We start from the raw sequence: 17,354 nt of genomic DNA, 5'->3' as shown, positions 1-17,354 counted from the left end.
TAAATTAAATGGCTAAATAATTTTTCATTGTGAAATAAATCAAACATTTTTTTCTTAAAAATTCTGTCAGTTTTTTCAATTCAAATAAATGTGACGAAGAATATTCAGCTGGCAACTACGTCACTTCTGAAGGCAGCAGTAGAGGGTCATCAGCTCATACCACTGCCCCAGTCATCCCTTTAAAACAATGCAAGTTCACAACTTAGATTTACTATTTACCACTTTAAGAGCAATGTCCTAGGCTACTTGAAAACCAGGACTCAAATCTTTGACAATCAAATCTTCGTGAATGTGTTTCCAGATTAAAGGAGGAGTCAAAATGCAGCGTGAGTAATAAGGCCATTCACTGTCATCCATGCACCACACACCTCAGCAACATCCAAAGAAATCCTCATGTCATCTCACTCCCAACACAACCCCAAAACAACTGGGATAAAGGCATTCACAGTTTTGAAAATTTCTTCACCATTGGTGTTCCTAGGCAAGTCTTAGTAAGCCAAGTGGCAAATATATATCGCTAACTGGGAATAAGTGGAAACTTCTGTGACCCCATCCATGTGAAGGCATATATTTTATCTTCAAAAAATTTTTACCATGGGGCTGGCCCTGTGGCTGAGTGGTTAAGTTTGCGCACTCTGCTTCAATGGCCCAGGGTTTTGCTGGTTCAGATCCTGGGCACGGACATGACGCCATTCATCAGGCCATGCTGAGGTGGCATCTCATATAGCACAACTAGAAGGTCCTACAACTAGAACATACAGCCACGTACTGAGGGGCTTTGGGGAGAAGAAGAAGAGGAAAGAAAAAGAAGATTGGTAACAGATCTTAGCTCAGGTGCCAATCTTAAAAGAAATATATATTTTTACCATAATCTGTTGAATGATAATTTCCATGTACTCTAAAAAGTACAAAGTTTTCTCCCAAAGAATACATAGGAAGACTAATAGAAATAATTAACAACCACAGTAAAGTTGCAGGGTACAAAATCAACTTACAAAAATCAGTTGCTTTTCTATACCCCAATTAATGAACTTACAGAAAGAGAACTCAAGAATACAATTCCATTTGCAATTACAACTAAAAGAATAAAGGACCTAGGAATTAATTTAACCAAGGAGGTGAAGGACTTATACAATGAAAACTGTAAGACATTACTGAAAGAAATTGATAATGACATAAAGAGATGGAAAGAGATTCCTTGCTCATGGATTGGAAGCATAAACATAGTTAAAATGTCCATACTATCCAAAGCAATCTACAGATTCAATGCAATCCCAATCAGAATCCCAATGACATTCTTCATGGAAATAGAGCAAAGAATCCTAAAATTCATATCAGGCAACCAAAGACCCCGAATTGCTAAGGCAATCCTGAGAAAAAAAGAACAAAGCTGGAGGTATCACAATCCCTGACTTCAAAATGTACTGCAAAGCCATAGTGATCAAAACGGCATGGTACTGGTATAAAAACAGGCATGCAGCTCAATGGAACAGAACTGAAAGCCCAGAAATAAAACTGAATATCTACGGACAGCTAATCTTCAACAAAGGTGCCAAGAACATACAATGGAGAAAAGATAGTCTCTTCAATAAATGGTGTTGGTAAAACTGGACAGCCACATGAAAAAGAATGAAAGTAGACCATTATCTCCTGCCATACACAAAAATAATCTCAAAATGGATCAAAGACTTGAAGATAAGTCCTGAAAATATAGAACTCCTGGAAGATAATATAGGTAGTACACTCTTTGACATTGAACTAAACTGGATCTTTTTGAATACCATGTCTTCTCAGACAAGGGAAACAAACGAAAAAATAAACAAGTGGGGGTTCATCAGACTAAAGAGCTTCTGCAAGGCAAAAGAAACTAGACTGAAAACAAAGAGACAACCCCCTAAGTGGGAGAAAATATTTGCAAATCATATATCTGACAAGGGGTTAATCTCCATAATATATAAGGAACTGACACAACTGAACAACAAAAAAACAAACAACCTAATCAAAAAATGGGTAGAGGATATGAACAGACATTTTTCCAAAGAAGAGATACAGATGGCCAATAAACACATGAAAAAATGTTCAACATCACTAATCATCATGGAAATGCAAATCAAAACTACACTAACATACCACCTTATGCCTATTAAAATGGCTATAATCACTAAGATTAAAAATAACAAATGTTGGAGAGGGTGTGGAGAAATGGGAACCCTCATGCACTGCTGGTGGGAATGCAAACTGGTGCAGCCACTATGGAAAACAGTATGGAGATTCCTCCAAAAACTAAAAATGGAACTACCATATGACCCAGCTATCCCACTACTGGATATCCATTGACTGATGATTGGATAAAGAAGATGTGGTATATATATACAATGGAATACTACTCAGCCATAAAAAGACAAATTCATCCCCTTTGCAATAACATAGAAGGAACTGGAGGGAATTTTGCTTAGCGAAATAAGCCAGACTGCGAAAGACAAACACCAGATGATTTCACTCATATGTGGAATACAAACAAACACATGAACAAAGAAAACAGTTCAGTGGTTACCAGGGGAAAGGAGGTAGGAGGTGGGCACAGAGGGTGAAGGGGAGCACTTAGGTGGTGACAGACAAGAAATAAGGTACAACTGAAATCTCACATCAATGTAAACTATCACGAACTCAATAAAAAGAAAAAGAAAAAACAGTACAAAGTTTTATGAATAGGGAATAGACACAATTGAAGGGTGAACTTGACCATGAACCTATTTTTAGCTACTAACAGTGTACCAGGTATTAGAACCTTTTCTAAAGTCTTCTACGACTTTCCTGCTAATTTGTATATGGTTTCTAAGCCAATTTTAACAGCTGCGGGAACTAGTAAGCTTATTTACGTTTTTACCAATATCCTCTGCTGCTCTCCTAAAAATATTAACAGGCAATCTGCTATGAACTTAAAAATGTGTTGGAAGTAAAAGAAATAAAGAATAACAAAACCCAGCAATTTGGGTTGGAGAGCCTTATATTAAATTTAGAGATATTGGTCCTCTGGAGGTAGCTAGAGATAAGAGGGATTAAGTATTGCTTTTGGTCTTTTCCAATGAATTATTTGGAATTTTAACATATATTCTAAAATATAAAGTTACTTCAGCCATTGTAATAAATGTCTTCCCTTAAAGCTTCATTTATTTACATTCCTTTGTGAAACAGCCTCCCTTTTCATTGTGTTGGTTACAGGAAGTGAGGTATAATGTGTGCATAACAAATACAAGGCACACACACCTCCATTCCCCTCACTCATGGCCGACACAGCTATTCAATCTTGACCTTCTTTGCCACTGAAGAACTCCGAATTTTTGGGTTTCAGGAATCTGTTACTCATGAGCTGGTGCTGGCATGCAGGTTGAAGCCTATTTCCTATTCTTGGTACCAGAGAAAGACTTAGGGCATCAGGTCCATCCTCCCTATTTACTCGCTAAGAAATCGTGGGAAAGGTTTTTAACCTGTTCTGCTGTCCTCCCTGGACTGTTAAACAAGTCAAAGATTTAATTTCTGTGAACACATTTAGTAAGTGTGGATTTTTAAAATTTTTGGTTTTATTAAAACTCTGCACACCTGTATTCCTTTTGAATGTGATCTCTGATACTAACTAAAAGAAAAAGCTGCTGGAGAAGGAAAAAGCTGGAAATCTCACACCTGGCTCATCATTATGGGGTTCTGGCAGTCCTTTCTGCTTGGTTGGAGGCTGTGTGATTAATCACCCCTCTTCCCAATTATACGGATATTATGCTCGTCTTCCTTTGGCTGTAGATGGAAGATATCTTATGTATGTGCCATGCAAATGTGGGCTTTGTGAATGCTAATTTCAAAATCAGCTAGGAGGTGATTGACACAAAACTGAACAATAGGGTGACAGGCGTGCCAGGGGTCAGGAATCTGTGAAAGAAAGGCTGAGTGAAGGTGGAGAAAAAGAGCTAGAGAGATTTAGAGTTAATCAAGAGCAGCAGCTGGGAGAGCAGCAGTTTATGAAAGCAGATCTAAGACAGATATCCTGGAAGAGACGGCAGCTTCAAAGAATGGTAAAAACAATGAGAAGAGCGAGAGTTTAGCTGACTTGACAAAAAGCAGGATAGAACTAAGAAGCCAACATTATGCCTTAAACTGCACAAACTATATTCTCTGTCTATTACATCCCTGAAATGTGCCTGTTTGCACCTGGTCTGTATCCTGAGGAACCTCGCCCCATTTTTGACTGTGACATCCTCAAGGTCAGGGATCCTGTCATTTGTTTCTCAAGGTGCCAGCAGGAGACCAGCACTCAGGAAGTATTCACTGGACTGGACTGAACTGAACATTGGATTGTCAGGGGGATAATTTGGGCAACATGAAAAGGTGAGGAGCAGAGATTCAAGACACTATTTCATCTCAATAATGACAGCAGAAGTGGTCGGAATGACTATGGGAAAATGTAGTTGGAAATTTTCCAACAACTAGGTGGAGCAAATTGTTCAAGATAAGCCCCATTTTGGTATGCATTCTGAAACTCTAGTTAAGATTTGCTATGTTTTCTGCACAGCAGATGCCTTCAGCCCAAGGCTGGCTAGACAATACCAGCCCAAAGACAGACAGGGGGTTGAAACTTCTCCAAATAACTGGCTGGGGTACAATGTTGCTAACTTATTCTCAGGTGATCCAACCTTGACATTGCAAAAGAAGAATGCCCCTGAAAGGAAGAACAGGTGGCAAGGGGAGAGGTAAAGATACCACATCCTGGGATGGTTTGCTCAAACCATTTCTCCACTCAGTTGGGGGCAATGTAGACAGAAGTGAGAGCCAGTCGCTTGAAATATTGGTCACATCTGCTCTTAGGGACACTCCATCCATCTTCTTTGCACTCTAGCCTATTTGCTTTTATAGATGGTTTTTACTTATGTAAAAATGTTTTTTATTTGGGTGGTGTGACAGCCTCAACATATGCTTCTGTGTCCAAATGTATTTTTTAGCAAATTACCTATGCGACAAAATTTTACGTGGGGTTTAATAAATCTGTGAATATAGTTTATACATACACACATCAATTCAAATATCTCTCTGAAATAGTCACACATAACCATCCATGCACATAAACTATATCTTTATATCATCCTTGACATATAAGTGGAAGTTTTCCAAAAAGTGTGGGTGCAATAAAAAAGGGAGTTCCAACAAAGGAATATTTTCTCTAAAACCCCTGTCTAACACATATATGAAGACATATTATCTGCCCCAAATCCCAGAAATATTTCACTTTTCCTAGGTGAGAATGAATCCTTCATTTAAATGGATTTTAAATACTGAAATGGCTACTTCCATCCCATCAAATCTAACCTATCTTTATTTCAAGATAATAAAAATGAACAGTTTTACAGTTTAAAAGTATATAGAAAAAATTATTTATTAAGTGTCTCAGGTGAGTTGAGTAGTCTTGAGAACACAGGATCTCAGCAACACCTTTCTCACTCTGTGAACCTTCTAGAGCACGGGGCCTGGGTCAGCACCATGGACAGGTCCTCCCTATTCCATGGGAAGAGTAGATCCCCTCTCAGTTGACCCTGGGCAGAGCAGACAAGGCACGAAGGCCAGAATGAAGGCTGAGCTAGTGGTGACCATCATAGGACAGCCATGCAGCTTGCACGTATTCAAGAGAGATCATTCGGTGCTTTAGGCAAAAACGTAATTCAAATATTGTGGAAATAATTTATGCTGATCTCTAAGCATTTACAGTTCCCCATCTTCCTGCCATTTTGTGATTGGGTGGGGCTGTGTGACTAGTTCTGGACAATGAACTGTGAGCAATGAGCTATTCCTCCCAAGGAGGAGCACTTTTGGGCCAATGGAGACACTCCACATCTATCTTTGCTCTCTGGTATGGCAACCGATGATAATTGAGATGGTTGCTGCTCCACTGGCCTTGTTTCCTTAGTGGCAGTGGTGACACTGATTGGTAGAATTTTCTGCTAATCCACAATAAGAAACCTTTGTGGTTTTTAGTTACAGGGATTTGGGAAGTATTTACCAGAATCGCATACTTAGCCTATTGTAATTTATTTAAATATGTGTGTGTCTAGGTGTATATATATTCCTCACTTAAAAAAATCTAATATCTATATATTAGTTATCTAATCTAATAAACACATACTTGCATAGTTTTTTTTTTAATTCCAGAAGAATTTTATGTGAACTAATTGGAACCATTCTACCTATAACCTGTTATGTTTTGTTGTTTAAGAACTGTGAGTTAGTATCATTCTGAAAGTAATTAAATGAAGAAAGAAGTAAAAAGCAGATTTTGCTTGCATTATTTGTTCTTAACAATTTTAAGACTATGCACATCAATTGCAGATCTACATACGTTCTAAGAAAAATATAGGTAGATCTGTACATATAGTATCTGCAATAAATAAATGGAGACATATACAATAAAGTTGCCTTCACTTTATAAATTCCACAAAATTATGCACTTAACCTTAGTAAAAGTTCTTCTTGAGAAAAAGGTGTGTTATTTATCTCTCTGTCATAGTGATACAATGTAAAATATTATGTTTTATGTAACATAGGCATATATTATACAAATATGCTTTACAAATACACAAATACAAAGGAGTTATTTATAACTCCTACTGACTCCTGGTAGAGGGAGAAATCTTTATCAGCATAATACCATGCAAAATAAGGCCATGATAGTCTAGAAGTAGAATTGTTAGAAAAGCTGAATTGTTTTGAAAAAGTGAGAGAAAATAGAAGGTGACGGATGGTACCTTAGGGAAATTTAGGAAGAAGTAGATAGGGCAAATGGAGACGAGAATTCCCCAGGACCAGCAGCACAGCCAGAAAGAAGCATTGGGGGAGAAAATATCTACTGAAATCTTATAAATTGGGGACTGTAGCATGTTAGTTGTGAAATCTCTCTGATCTTCCTTCCAGAATCTTTGGAAAACTCTACCAAAAGCCAAATAATCAAACCTTGAGTGGTTGGATTTCTTACTTAAAATGCTGAAGATGCCAGTCTATTTACTGATTGCTGACAAAATTCGGCACACTCAGTCCAGGGCCTGGCCTGGTGTAGCCTGACGAATCCCTACTAAAAGTGGCATTAATTAGGAAAAAGCAAATAGCCATACTTTACCAGCAGATTCCATTTGTGTGCACTGAGTTTGCACAGAAATAAAGCAATTCCGGAAGCACTAGAAGGAGTGGTTGGCTGTCAACACTTACTGCGAGGACAATCTGCAGGGAACTATGAGCCACTTCTATGTACTGGTACTCCAGAAAACACCCTGAGACCGTGATGTAGCGATGGTCTTCTGGGGCCCAGTCTGGGGCGGGTGTCACTGATGTCACCGTACATCCTGGTCCATTCTCCATCCACCAAGATCGGTGCATTGAAATATTAAAAGTCAGGATAAGGTCTGTTTCCTGCAAGAAGGCAATTTATAAGGATGAGAATTACTTTATAAATGTTCGTTACTTTATTTGGACTGACTTGCTTTCATTGGAAATGTGGTTATTTTTCCCTTCCTTTACTGTATTTTACAGGCAGAAATGAAGCATCTGAAGAAGAGCTATCAGTTCCACCTGAAAATTATATCTATGGACTCCAGTTAGGAAGGTTTTTCTGCCTACAATAAAATAAATAAAACGTTTTATTCATAAAATTATAAATGATTTACATTAATTGTAACAGTGAAGATTCCTTGCCTTTTAGGACTTGTAAATACTACAAAGGGAGTGATTTACACTATTTTATCAAGCGAAGTTCATCTTATTTTAAATCTGCTATTTTCCTCTGCCTCAGAATATTTACTTTTTGCATATTTTAAATATTATAGTTATACTTCAGTTTAGCAAGATTTAACATAATGTTGTGGCTAATGCTAAAATTTGGAAGACCATAATTTATAAAACACAGTATTACTTGTCCCCAGCCCCTTCCTATTGTTTGAGCAAATCAGGGTCTTTTCAACTTGCCAGCTCCTACTGTGAAAGTAGTCATAATATTGCCTAGAAATATCGTTAGCAACATCTTGCCGGGTGGAGATAGTAAATCAATAAATCTTTAGATTAGGATCAGCATGGCGTGTGGTCTGCACGATAAATGAAATAAAAGGTAGAGTGTTGGCACTTAGAGAGCTTGCAATCATATCCACAAATGTGGAGCTATCAATAGCACATGGACTAATGTTGTTTTCAGGAAGAGAATGGCTAGAAGGAATGTATGAAGCACATTCTATTACTCAGCAAGTCATGAGGGAAGATGAATTCTAATAGGGAGGGTCAGGGGTGGAAAATGGAATTATTTTAGCCTCAGTGATAGAGCTGCAACATAATAGATGCCAACTACTCTCACTCCAAAAGGAGGTGCTAGGCTGACAAGGAAGATCCTGCATAGAAAATATCTTACGGCAAGTTTTGTGACCTCGAACTGCTCCCTCACACTGGACATATGAAAGAGTTGAGCTGAAGTGGCCAGGGAATTTGGAGACTGGAAGGAGGATTCCTTGGGAGAGAGCTGCGTGATGAGTCTTATCATTTCCTTAGGGAGGTGGTGGTGGATGGTGTAATTTCTCTTCTCCTCAAGCCTATTGAGAAAGGCTTCAAGTATCCCTTGGAACCTGGGAGAGACAGCGGACTAGTATCTGACTCAGGCCTGATGCATCTCAAAATAAAGCCTGTGGCAGGAGTTACTTGCTCGGTGGCCATATAAAAAGTAGGCTATGTCTGGCAGGAAACTGCATTGCTATGATCCTTGGGAGCAGATGTGGGCCATCATGAGAGAGAGCTAATATGGGCTTTTTCTCAATGCTTTCAAGAAGACTAGAGGATGATGTGATAATGGCCGAATCTGTACTGCACACATCTCCAGGGTCTAAGGAAGGAAGTGTAATAGAGTAAGAAGGGAGGATGTACCAACCTACCGGTGAGATATTTAAAGTAATTCAGGGTCTCTGAAAAACTCAGAAAAAAGTCTTGAGAAAGAATCAATTTCTCCACCCATCATTCTGGTAGTACCCATTCAGGTAAGAACTTTCCTGTCCCTTATCTCCTCTCCATTACTCCAAGTAGGGAGGAAGCTTAAATCTCAGATAATAATTGCGAGATAGGGAGGGAGTAGGTTAGTAAAGACAGAAGAAGTCAAACACGGAGCATACGACTCTTCTAGGAAAGGAGAAGTTTAATTTTGAGTGAATTTTGGACTTTTTTTAAATTATAATGCCAACAGCCACATTAATTTCTGAACAGAGACTATTTGGGGGACTACAGTGACTTTGGATGACTTCATCTGAGAGTCATCACAAAAAGAGGAGCCCTGCCATGTATTTTATCCAGTGGCAGCAGAAGAAGCAGGTCCATAGGTAGGCTTGCAGGGGCAATCGTGAGAAAGGAATAGTGTTTGTTTCTTTCTCAGAATCTTGATCATTTAATGTGTTGGTTACTAAAGCAAACTGGATAAGTCACAGGGTCTAAGAGAAAGAAGAAGACGGTTCTAAATGGCGACCAAGAAGAGACTAAGTTGTGAAGACAGCCAGGCTTGGACAGTCCAGCAAGAACACAGTCTGGTTCCTAATGACTAGTGATATTTAACATACATTGCTCAAGGTCTCAGCAAACCTCCCTCTCTCATAGGATGCCCAAGACAAGCCTCATATGTAAATTCCCTTATTAAACCTGCCACCCACCAATCTGAAGAGGTCCGCCTCTCTCTTCAGTCATTCCTTGCCCTCCATGTATGGAGGCCAGGTTTCGAAGTAACAGCTTGTAGAGTCGTCACTCAGAACTCTGCCTTCATCTCACATGGCATTCTTCTTGTGTACATTTCTGTGTCCTAATTTCCTCTTTTTATAAGGAAGCCAGTCAGACTGAACTAGAGCCTCCTCTAATGATCTCATCTTAAATAATTACATCTGAAATGACACTATTTCCAAATCAAGGTCACATTCTGAGGTACTGGGGATTAGGGCTTCAATGAGGCAGACGCAATTCAACCTATAACATGGACCTCTAATTTCTAAAGATCATTTGGGCTTTAATGTTTGGATGACAAATACTATATTTTATTACTTCATATATTTATTTATTTGCTCTCTTTATTATTTATTTTTTATCTAGAATACTAATTATACATAGTTTAAAAACTCTAATTACCATAAAGCATTCCTTTTCCATGGTTTTCTCCATCTCCTGGTACGCTGTTGATAAGGCAAACAGTTTCACATTTTAAAACTGTTTCTTTAAGTATTTATTTTCATTTTATAAATATTATGCTCATTTAACATTATTCATTTATCATTTAAATGTTATTTACTGATTTCTACTATGGAAGGTGTAAGTAGTATTCTTATATTGCATACTTCTCTTTCTCTCCCCCATTGTGCTGTACAACTTTCTCAAAAATTTGGTTCTATCAATGTAATATTTATGACTATATAAGTATTTTTATGGCTGAGCCAAGAAGTGAGTTATGACAGCAATTCCTTTTTCGCATAACTTTTTGTTTTCCCTAGAGTTAATAATTCTTTCATATTTTTAAAAAGTAAACTTTTTTAGAGCTGTTTTATGGTCACAGCAAAACTGAGCAGAAGGCTCAGAGATTTCTCATATACCCTCTCCCTGCCACGTATGCACAGCCTCCCCCATCCATATCCAGCCTAAGAATGGTACATTTGTCAATTAATGAACTGTCATCGACACATCATTATTACTCAAAGTCCATAGTTAACATTAGGGTTCACTCTTGGTGATGTGCATTCCATGGGTTCTTGACAAATGTATAATGACGTGTATCCACCGTTGCAATGTCATACAGAACAGTTTCACTGACCTAAAAATCCTCTGTTTTCACTGTTCATCGCTCCCTCTCCCCTAAACTCTAACAATCACTAATCTCTTTATTGTATCCATAGCCTTTTCCAGAATGAAATATAATTTGCCTTTTCAGATTGACTTTCTTCACGTAGTAACATGCATGTAATATTCCTCCATGTCTTTTCATGGCTTGATGGCTCATTTCTTTTTAGCACTGAATAATATTCCATTGTCTGGATATACCACAGTTTATCCATTCATCTACTGAAAGACATCTGGATTGCTTCCAAGTTTGGGCAATTATGAATAAACCTGCTATGAACATTGTGTGCAGGTTTTTGTGTGGACATATATTTCCAGCTGGATCGCATAGTAAGAGTATGTTGAGTTTTGTAAGAAATCTCCAAACTCTCTTCCAAAGTGTCTGTATCACCTTCCATTCCCACAAACAGTGAATGAGAGTTCCTGTTGCTCCACATCCTTGCCAGCATTTGGTGTTGTCCATGTTCTAAATTTTGACCACTCTATTAGGTGTGCAGTGGTATATCATTGTTATGGAGGAGAGGTAAGAGGGGACATCCTTGCCTTGCTCTTGATCTTATCAGGAAAGCTTCTAATTTATCATCACTAAGTATTATGCTAGGTATAGAATTTTTGTAAGTATTCTTTATCCAGTTGAGGAAGTTCCCCTTCATTCCTAGAGTTTTTATCATGAATGGGTGTTAGATTTTGTCAAATACTTTCTCTGCATCTATTGATATGGTCATGTGATTTTTCTTGTTTAATTTGTTGAGGTGATGGATTACATTAATGAATTTTTGAATATTGAACCAGTCCTACATACTTAAGATAAGTCTCACTTGGTTGTGGTGTATAATTCTCTTTGTACATTATTGGATTCATTTTGATAATTTTTTTTGAGAATTTTGATATCTATATTCATAAAAAGTTTTGGTCTGTAGTTTTGTTTTCCTGTAATGTCTTTGTCTGGCTTTGGTATTAGATTAATGCCTGCCTCACAGAATGAGTTAGGAAGTTTTTCACTTGCTTTTATCTTATGGAAGAGATAGCATAGAATTGGTATATTTTCTTTCTTAAGTGTTTGGTAGAATTCACCAGTGAACCCATCTGGGCCTGGTGTTTTCTATTTTGGAAAGTTATTAATGATTGATTTAATTGCTTTAATAGATGTAGTTCTATTCAAACTATTTCTTCTTGTATGAGTTTTGGCACATTGTGTCTTTAAATAATTTGTCTATTTCATCTAGATTATGAAATTTGTGGGCATAGAGCTATTAATAGTATTTCTTTATTGTCCTTTCAATGTCCTGGCTTCCGGAATGACGCCCCCTCTTTCATTTCTGATGTTAGTAATTTGTGTCTTCTCTAATTTTTTCTTAGTGAGCCTAGCTAGGGGCTCATCAATTTTATTGATCTTTTCAAAGAACTACATTTTGGTTTCATTGATTTTCCCTATTTATTTCCTGTTTTCAATTTCATTTATTTATGCTCTAATTTTTATTGTTTCTTTTCTTCTGCTTTCTTTGGATTTAATTTGCTCTTCTTTTTCTAGTATCTTAAGATGGAAGTTCCGATTATTGATTTTAGATCTTTCTTCTTTTCTAATATGTCCATTCAACTCTATACATTTCCCTCTAAGCTCTGCTTTCACTGCATCCCACAAAATTTGGTACATTGTATTTTCATTTTTGCTTAGTTTAAATAATTTTTATAAGTTTTACTCTCTTGAGATTTCTTCTTTGACCCATGTGTTATTTTGAAATGTATTACTTAATCTCCAAGAATTTTGGGATTTTTCCAGCTCTCTTTCTGTTATTGATTTCTTCACATTTTTGTGGATATTTTTTACTATGTGTCTGTAGCATATCTATCACTAATTCTTTTTAAACTGATCAATAGAATTGTAAAGACTCATTCAATATTAATTTCTACATGGTTTAGCACTTTAGAATCAATCAATTCCTTTTTTATTTGTTTGTTCTTTTCCTGGGGACCACTGACCTAGAATCCTACAAGCTTCTGTTCCCATCAAGCTCTATGTGCTTGATGGATGGAATTGGACATGGGACTTCACTAACATCATTAGTTTTCTCTTATGCTGGATCCTCAGTTTCCTGCTTGACTAAGATGAGCTTAACGTTCCCTTTGGTTTGACTAAACAGGTTTCTTCTTTAGTATAGAACTCTGACCTCACTTTCCTTCGAGCATTTACTTTAGAAAACTCGTAATTGTAAATTCTTTCTCTTCTCTTTCGAGACGTAAATTTTCTAAAACTCAAGAATGTTTTTCTTAAGGCCCTGGGAGCTATTCCTTTGAAATGTAATTGTCAAGAAAGATAGCATCCATCTCTCAGTTTCTGTGGTTGGGTAAGAACCTAAGATTGATAAGCAACAATTAACAAACATGGATGGTCTAATCACATTGACTAACTTCCCCTCTAATGTCCTCTAGTATTTTTCCATTAGCTCACCCCAGTGCTCAAAAATCCTTCCAACTTTTGTTTCACTGGAGTTGAGTTCAATTTCTCTCCCCTATTACAATGGTCTCAAATAAATTCTTCCTTGCCGGTACAACTTGGAGTTGAGCTCAGTTCTATACTGAAGTCTCTCTTCCCTACTGCAACAGTTAAAATAAAATCTGTCTTGCCATTTTTAACAAAAGTCCAATGCAATTTTTTCTTAACAGCTCTATGTCTTTCTCTTACTTAGTTTGCTCTCTTGTTTTCCAGAGTACATAGTTCACTAGTTTCTTAAGAAGAGGTGAATGATTTTAAGTTTGACATGTTTTCATCCTACTTTTATATTAAATGACTGATATTTGGGCTGGATTTATGCTTCTTGGTTGGAGATCATTTTCTCTTAGAACTGGGTGGACATTTTTCCATTATCTTCTAGTTTGCATTATTACAATTAAGAAATTTGATGTAATTTTGTTTCCTGCAATTTTTTATGTAACATGTTTTCTTTCTTTTGGTCTCTTGCATCTTTTTGTTTTAAATAGTAAAATATTTCAAAAACAGTGAAAAGTGTAGAGGATATTATAAAAACGTCATCACACCTACCACTCAGCTTCATTAAATCTTATATTTGAAGTCACTTTTTAAATAAAATTTTATACATATAAATGACGTCTCCTCCTATAAAATATTTCTCTCTCTCCCTCTCCACAGATAAAGACTATCATGATTTTGGTATTAACATTCTCATGAAAGTGTTTTGTAGTTTTACTAAATATTTACATATTCATTAATAATATAAAATGCTGTTTTTGTTGGTTTTAAAATTTATATATACTCCATAAATTTTATTGGTTTCATATTATATTTTTTGAGGTATATCTATGTAGAAAATCTTTTCAGCTTCAGGTTCTGAAATTCTGTAAGACAGTTCCTTGATGCGTTTTCTTTTTTCATTTGGTTTGTAGTGTTTCTGGCGGGCTTTTCAATGCAAGAGTCCTTTCCCTCCAATCTTGGAAATATCCTCTCTTATGTCTTTAATTTTTTTTTCCTCTATACTTTTTCTGTTACTACAGGAACTACTATTAGTCAGACATTGGACTTCCAGGATCGACCTCTTATGTTCTTATCTTTTCTATTGTTCATATCTTATATTTCTTTTTATTCTCTTGGAGATTATCTTTACCAAGTCTTCCCAATCTTATATTGAACCATATCCTTTATTTTTAATATTTTGAACATATAAAAGTTAATTATTCTTTTCCAATTGTTGTTTTTGTATAGTTAATATTTTTGAATTGTTTCTGGACTATACCTTTTTTTAGTTCTCTGAATTATTATTGTTTTTAAATTGTGTTTCCTACATTGTTTTTGCTTTACTCAAGTTACACATTTTCAATAAACAAATAAGTATATAAATGAGTAAATAATATTTAAAATAATTATCAAGGGTCTACTATGTACCATAGGCAACATTCCTGACCTTATGAGTGTTCATTTTGGGATGTGGGAAATGAGTAATAAATATGTAAACATATCAAAATATCTGTGAAGTGATTAGTATACAGAGAAAAATAAATTCAAGTAAGGAAATAGAATGACCTAGAATTGTGTAGTGGGGGAATGTAACAAAATTTTAGATAAAATGGCAAGAAAATATACCTCATTATTTTGTACTTGAACAAATTCCTGAATGAAGTATAAGAGTAAATAGAGCAAAGATTGGGAAGAAATTTTCAGCAGCCAGTGGGAATGTCATGAATATTTTCTATTATGTTTATTTTTGTGTTTGACTTTAATGTTGGAGCCTTTCTTTAAAAGTCTGGTGATCCCTGGTTGTCTTTTCATATCAAAGAGGAAAAATTAAAACTTGATTGGCAGTTTGTTATGTGTTAGTGGACTGGTCAACTGATATTCTTCACATATGATGACTGAGCAGTGCCTTCCAAATGCTAGATCTGTAAGCAAATGTGGGACTTTGCTCTGTGTCTTCCAGTTTATTTATGGGGTAGACACCAGACCCCCTCATCCTTGGGCTGAACTCGGAAGGAGCTGGTGCTTTTGCTACATAGTAAGCAGATTTTTTTTTTCAGTATGCAGTCTCCAAATTAATCTTCATGAGTTCAGAAACTTAGCTCATGCCTACCTGTGCCTCAAGAGTCTTGTCTGTCCAGAGGAGAAGCCTGGCTGTGTAGACCAAGAGAAGAGCCTGCGGCAGTCTGACTGCTCCTCGGAGATTGTTCCATTCATTCTTGTTTTCCGTACTCTACCTCACACCCTTCTTCCACTTCTAAATTCTGATTTTTGGAGGGTTTTATGGGTCAAATCTGGACATTGGAACCCTCCTCTGCATGTTCGTACATTTTAGGTTTTTCCACTTTGCTGTCATTAACCAATCCTCCATCTACTTTCTTTCTTCCCAAAATTGTTGACACTTCTTGTCCAATTTGTCCCTCTCTCATTCTCTTTGTACTGTGGGTTTATCATTTTTTATTCTTAGTATCACTTGGTGGGGTTTCAGGATGAACTGTAAGCACCTATCTTCACCCAGCAATCATTAACTGGAAGATTCCTAGCATTATCTTCTATTTTCATTCATTCATTCTTATAGACATTTAAACAAAAAGTCTCTTCATGTATGTGCATATGGCATCATTTTAATCATAAAATATAAATTCTTGGTTGTAAAACTGACAGTAGAAAGGTCTGCTTCGAGTCCTCTTTTAAATACAACAGGAATTCCTGAGTGTGATCTGCTCCATGCAGAATCAATAGGTTATGTAACTCCCATATATTGTGTAATTTTGAGCTAAAAATTATAAGGACTTTTGAGACAAAGAACAAGTCTTGATAGCACAAAATAAGGCAGAAAACCACGAACCAAATCTTGTATGTTATGGATGAATTCATATTGAAAGAAATTACCAAATGGGTTCAAAACTGTGATTCAAAAACTTGTAAATCTAAAATAAATTTACTTAATTATATGTTCAGATCAGTATAGTGACAAAAAAATCTTTGTATCAATATAGTCATTCACCTCTCTTAGTAAGTCTTCAAAAAGTTCAGATAAAAGGACCCCATCATTCGTCATGTCGTTTTTCAAAATAACAGGGTCTGATGTGTTACATGAAAGCTGTTATTAGCACTAAAAAGTTGTTTCTGACAGGGCTGTGTGTATTCAGGTCAACAGAAGAAGCCTAATTGTTCAACAAATAATGTGTTTAATAAAAAAAAAAGTTGACAAGTAAATGAGAAAATAACACTAGTAACATCTCAGAATTTCAATAAAAATCTAAAATTTACTTTCTCAGTTTTATGGCATTTGAATTAAAGCACACATGCATTTATTTGTTGTGCTAGTAAGCAGTGGAGGCTGTATTGCAGAGATGAGAATGTAGAGGGTGAGAGAGAGAAGTTTTGAGTTGCAATTCAAAAACCTGAAATATTTTCTTAGATTTCTAGACTTTTCTATTACTTAATTCTTCTTTTGGAATAATAATATTGAAAATAGGTACTTTCTCATTTCTGGACTGCTTGTGTGGGGACCTGGAATTGGCCACCCCAAGATATGTCTCTTTGGAATCAGTATTATTTGAGGCTGATTGCTTTTGATAAACTGGGACAGGGAAGGAGGCTCTGAGGAATGGAACTTGCCCCTTGTTAGGACACATTTACATTTGTAAGGTAAATCTCTATCTGTAAAAGGTGCCTCCCTCTCTGTACCAGGAAGAAGAAAGGAGAAGACCTTCTCTCTAGAAACTCTTAATCAATACCAAAGGCAAGGACTTAAATCTGCATTTTATTGTGCTTGTCTGGTAACCTCCTGTAACTGACTTCGCTGCCCCTCCCAACGTTGGCATTTCTTTAAGGATTAAGCATCTTTCCTTAGGGAAGGAAGTGATTGCTGCGCTCACCTGTGACTGCCCAGCTCCAGACAATCGACTAGCCTCCTGCTACGCCCACCGAGATAGCTGACCACTACCTGCTGTGTCCATCAAGCACTGTGCCGACAGAGCAATCTTGTGACTATTGTGGGAGGGACATTTCA

At 36.7% G+C, this 17,354-nt stretch overlaps 1 protein-coding gene across 4 annotated transcripts in view; it reads right to left on the bottom strand.

The window, feature by feature from the left end:
- The window catches only part of NKAIN2 (sodium/potassium transporting ATPase interacting 2), a 919,540-nt gene that overhangs the window by 159,927 nt on the left and 742,259 nt on the right, over positions 1-17,354 (bottom strand). For all 4 annotated transcript variants that reach the window (XR_001399934.3, XR_006519185.2, XR_011497696.1 and 1 more), the window contains one exon: positions 7,240-7,440. Coding sequence is in view for 1 of the 4 variants with exons in the window: in XM_014852938.3 (XP_014708424.1) it covers positions 7,240-7,440 (201 nt within the window). In the remaining 3 variants the exon portion in view is untranslated. The remainder of the gene's footprint in view (positions 1-7,239; positions 7,441-17,354) is intronic.

This window comes from Equus asinus, chromosome 24 (assembly GCF_041296235.1).
Source record: "Equus asinus isolate D_3611 breed Donkey chromosome 24, EquAss-T2T_v2, whole genome shotgun sequence".
In the NCBI taxonomy this organism is placed as follows: domain Eukaryota; kingdom Metazoa; phylum Chordata; class Mammalia; order Perissodactyla; family Equidae; genus Equus; species Equus asinus.
This window is presented reverse-complemented; position numbering and strand designations above follow the sequence as displayed.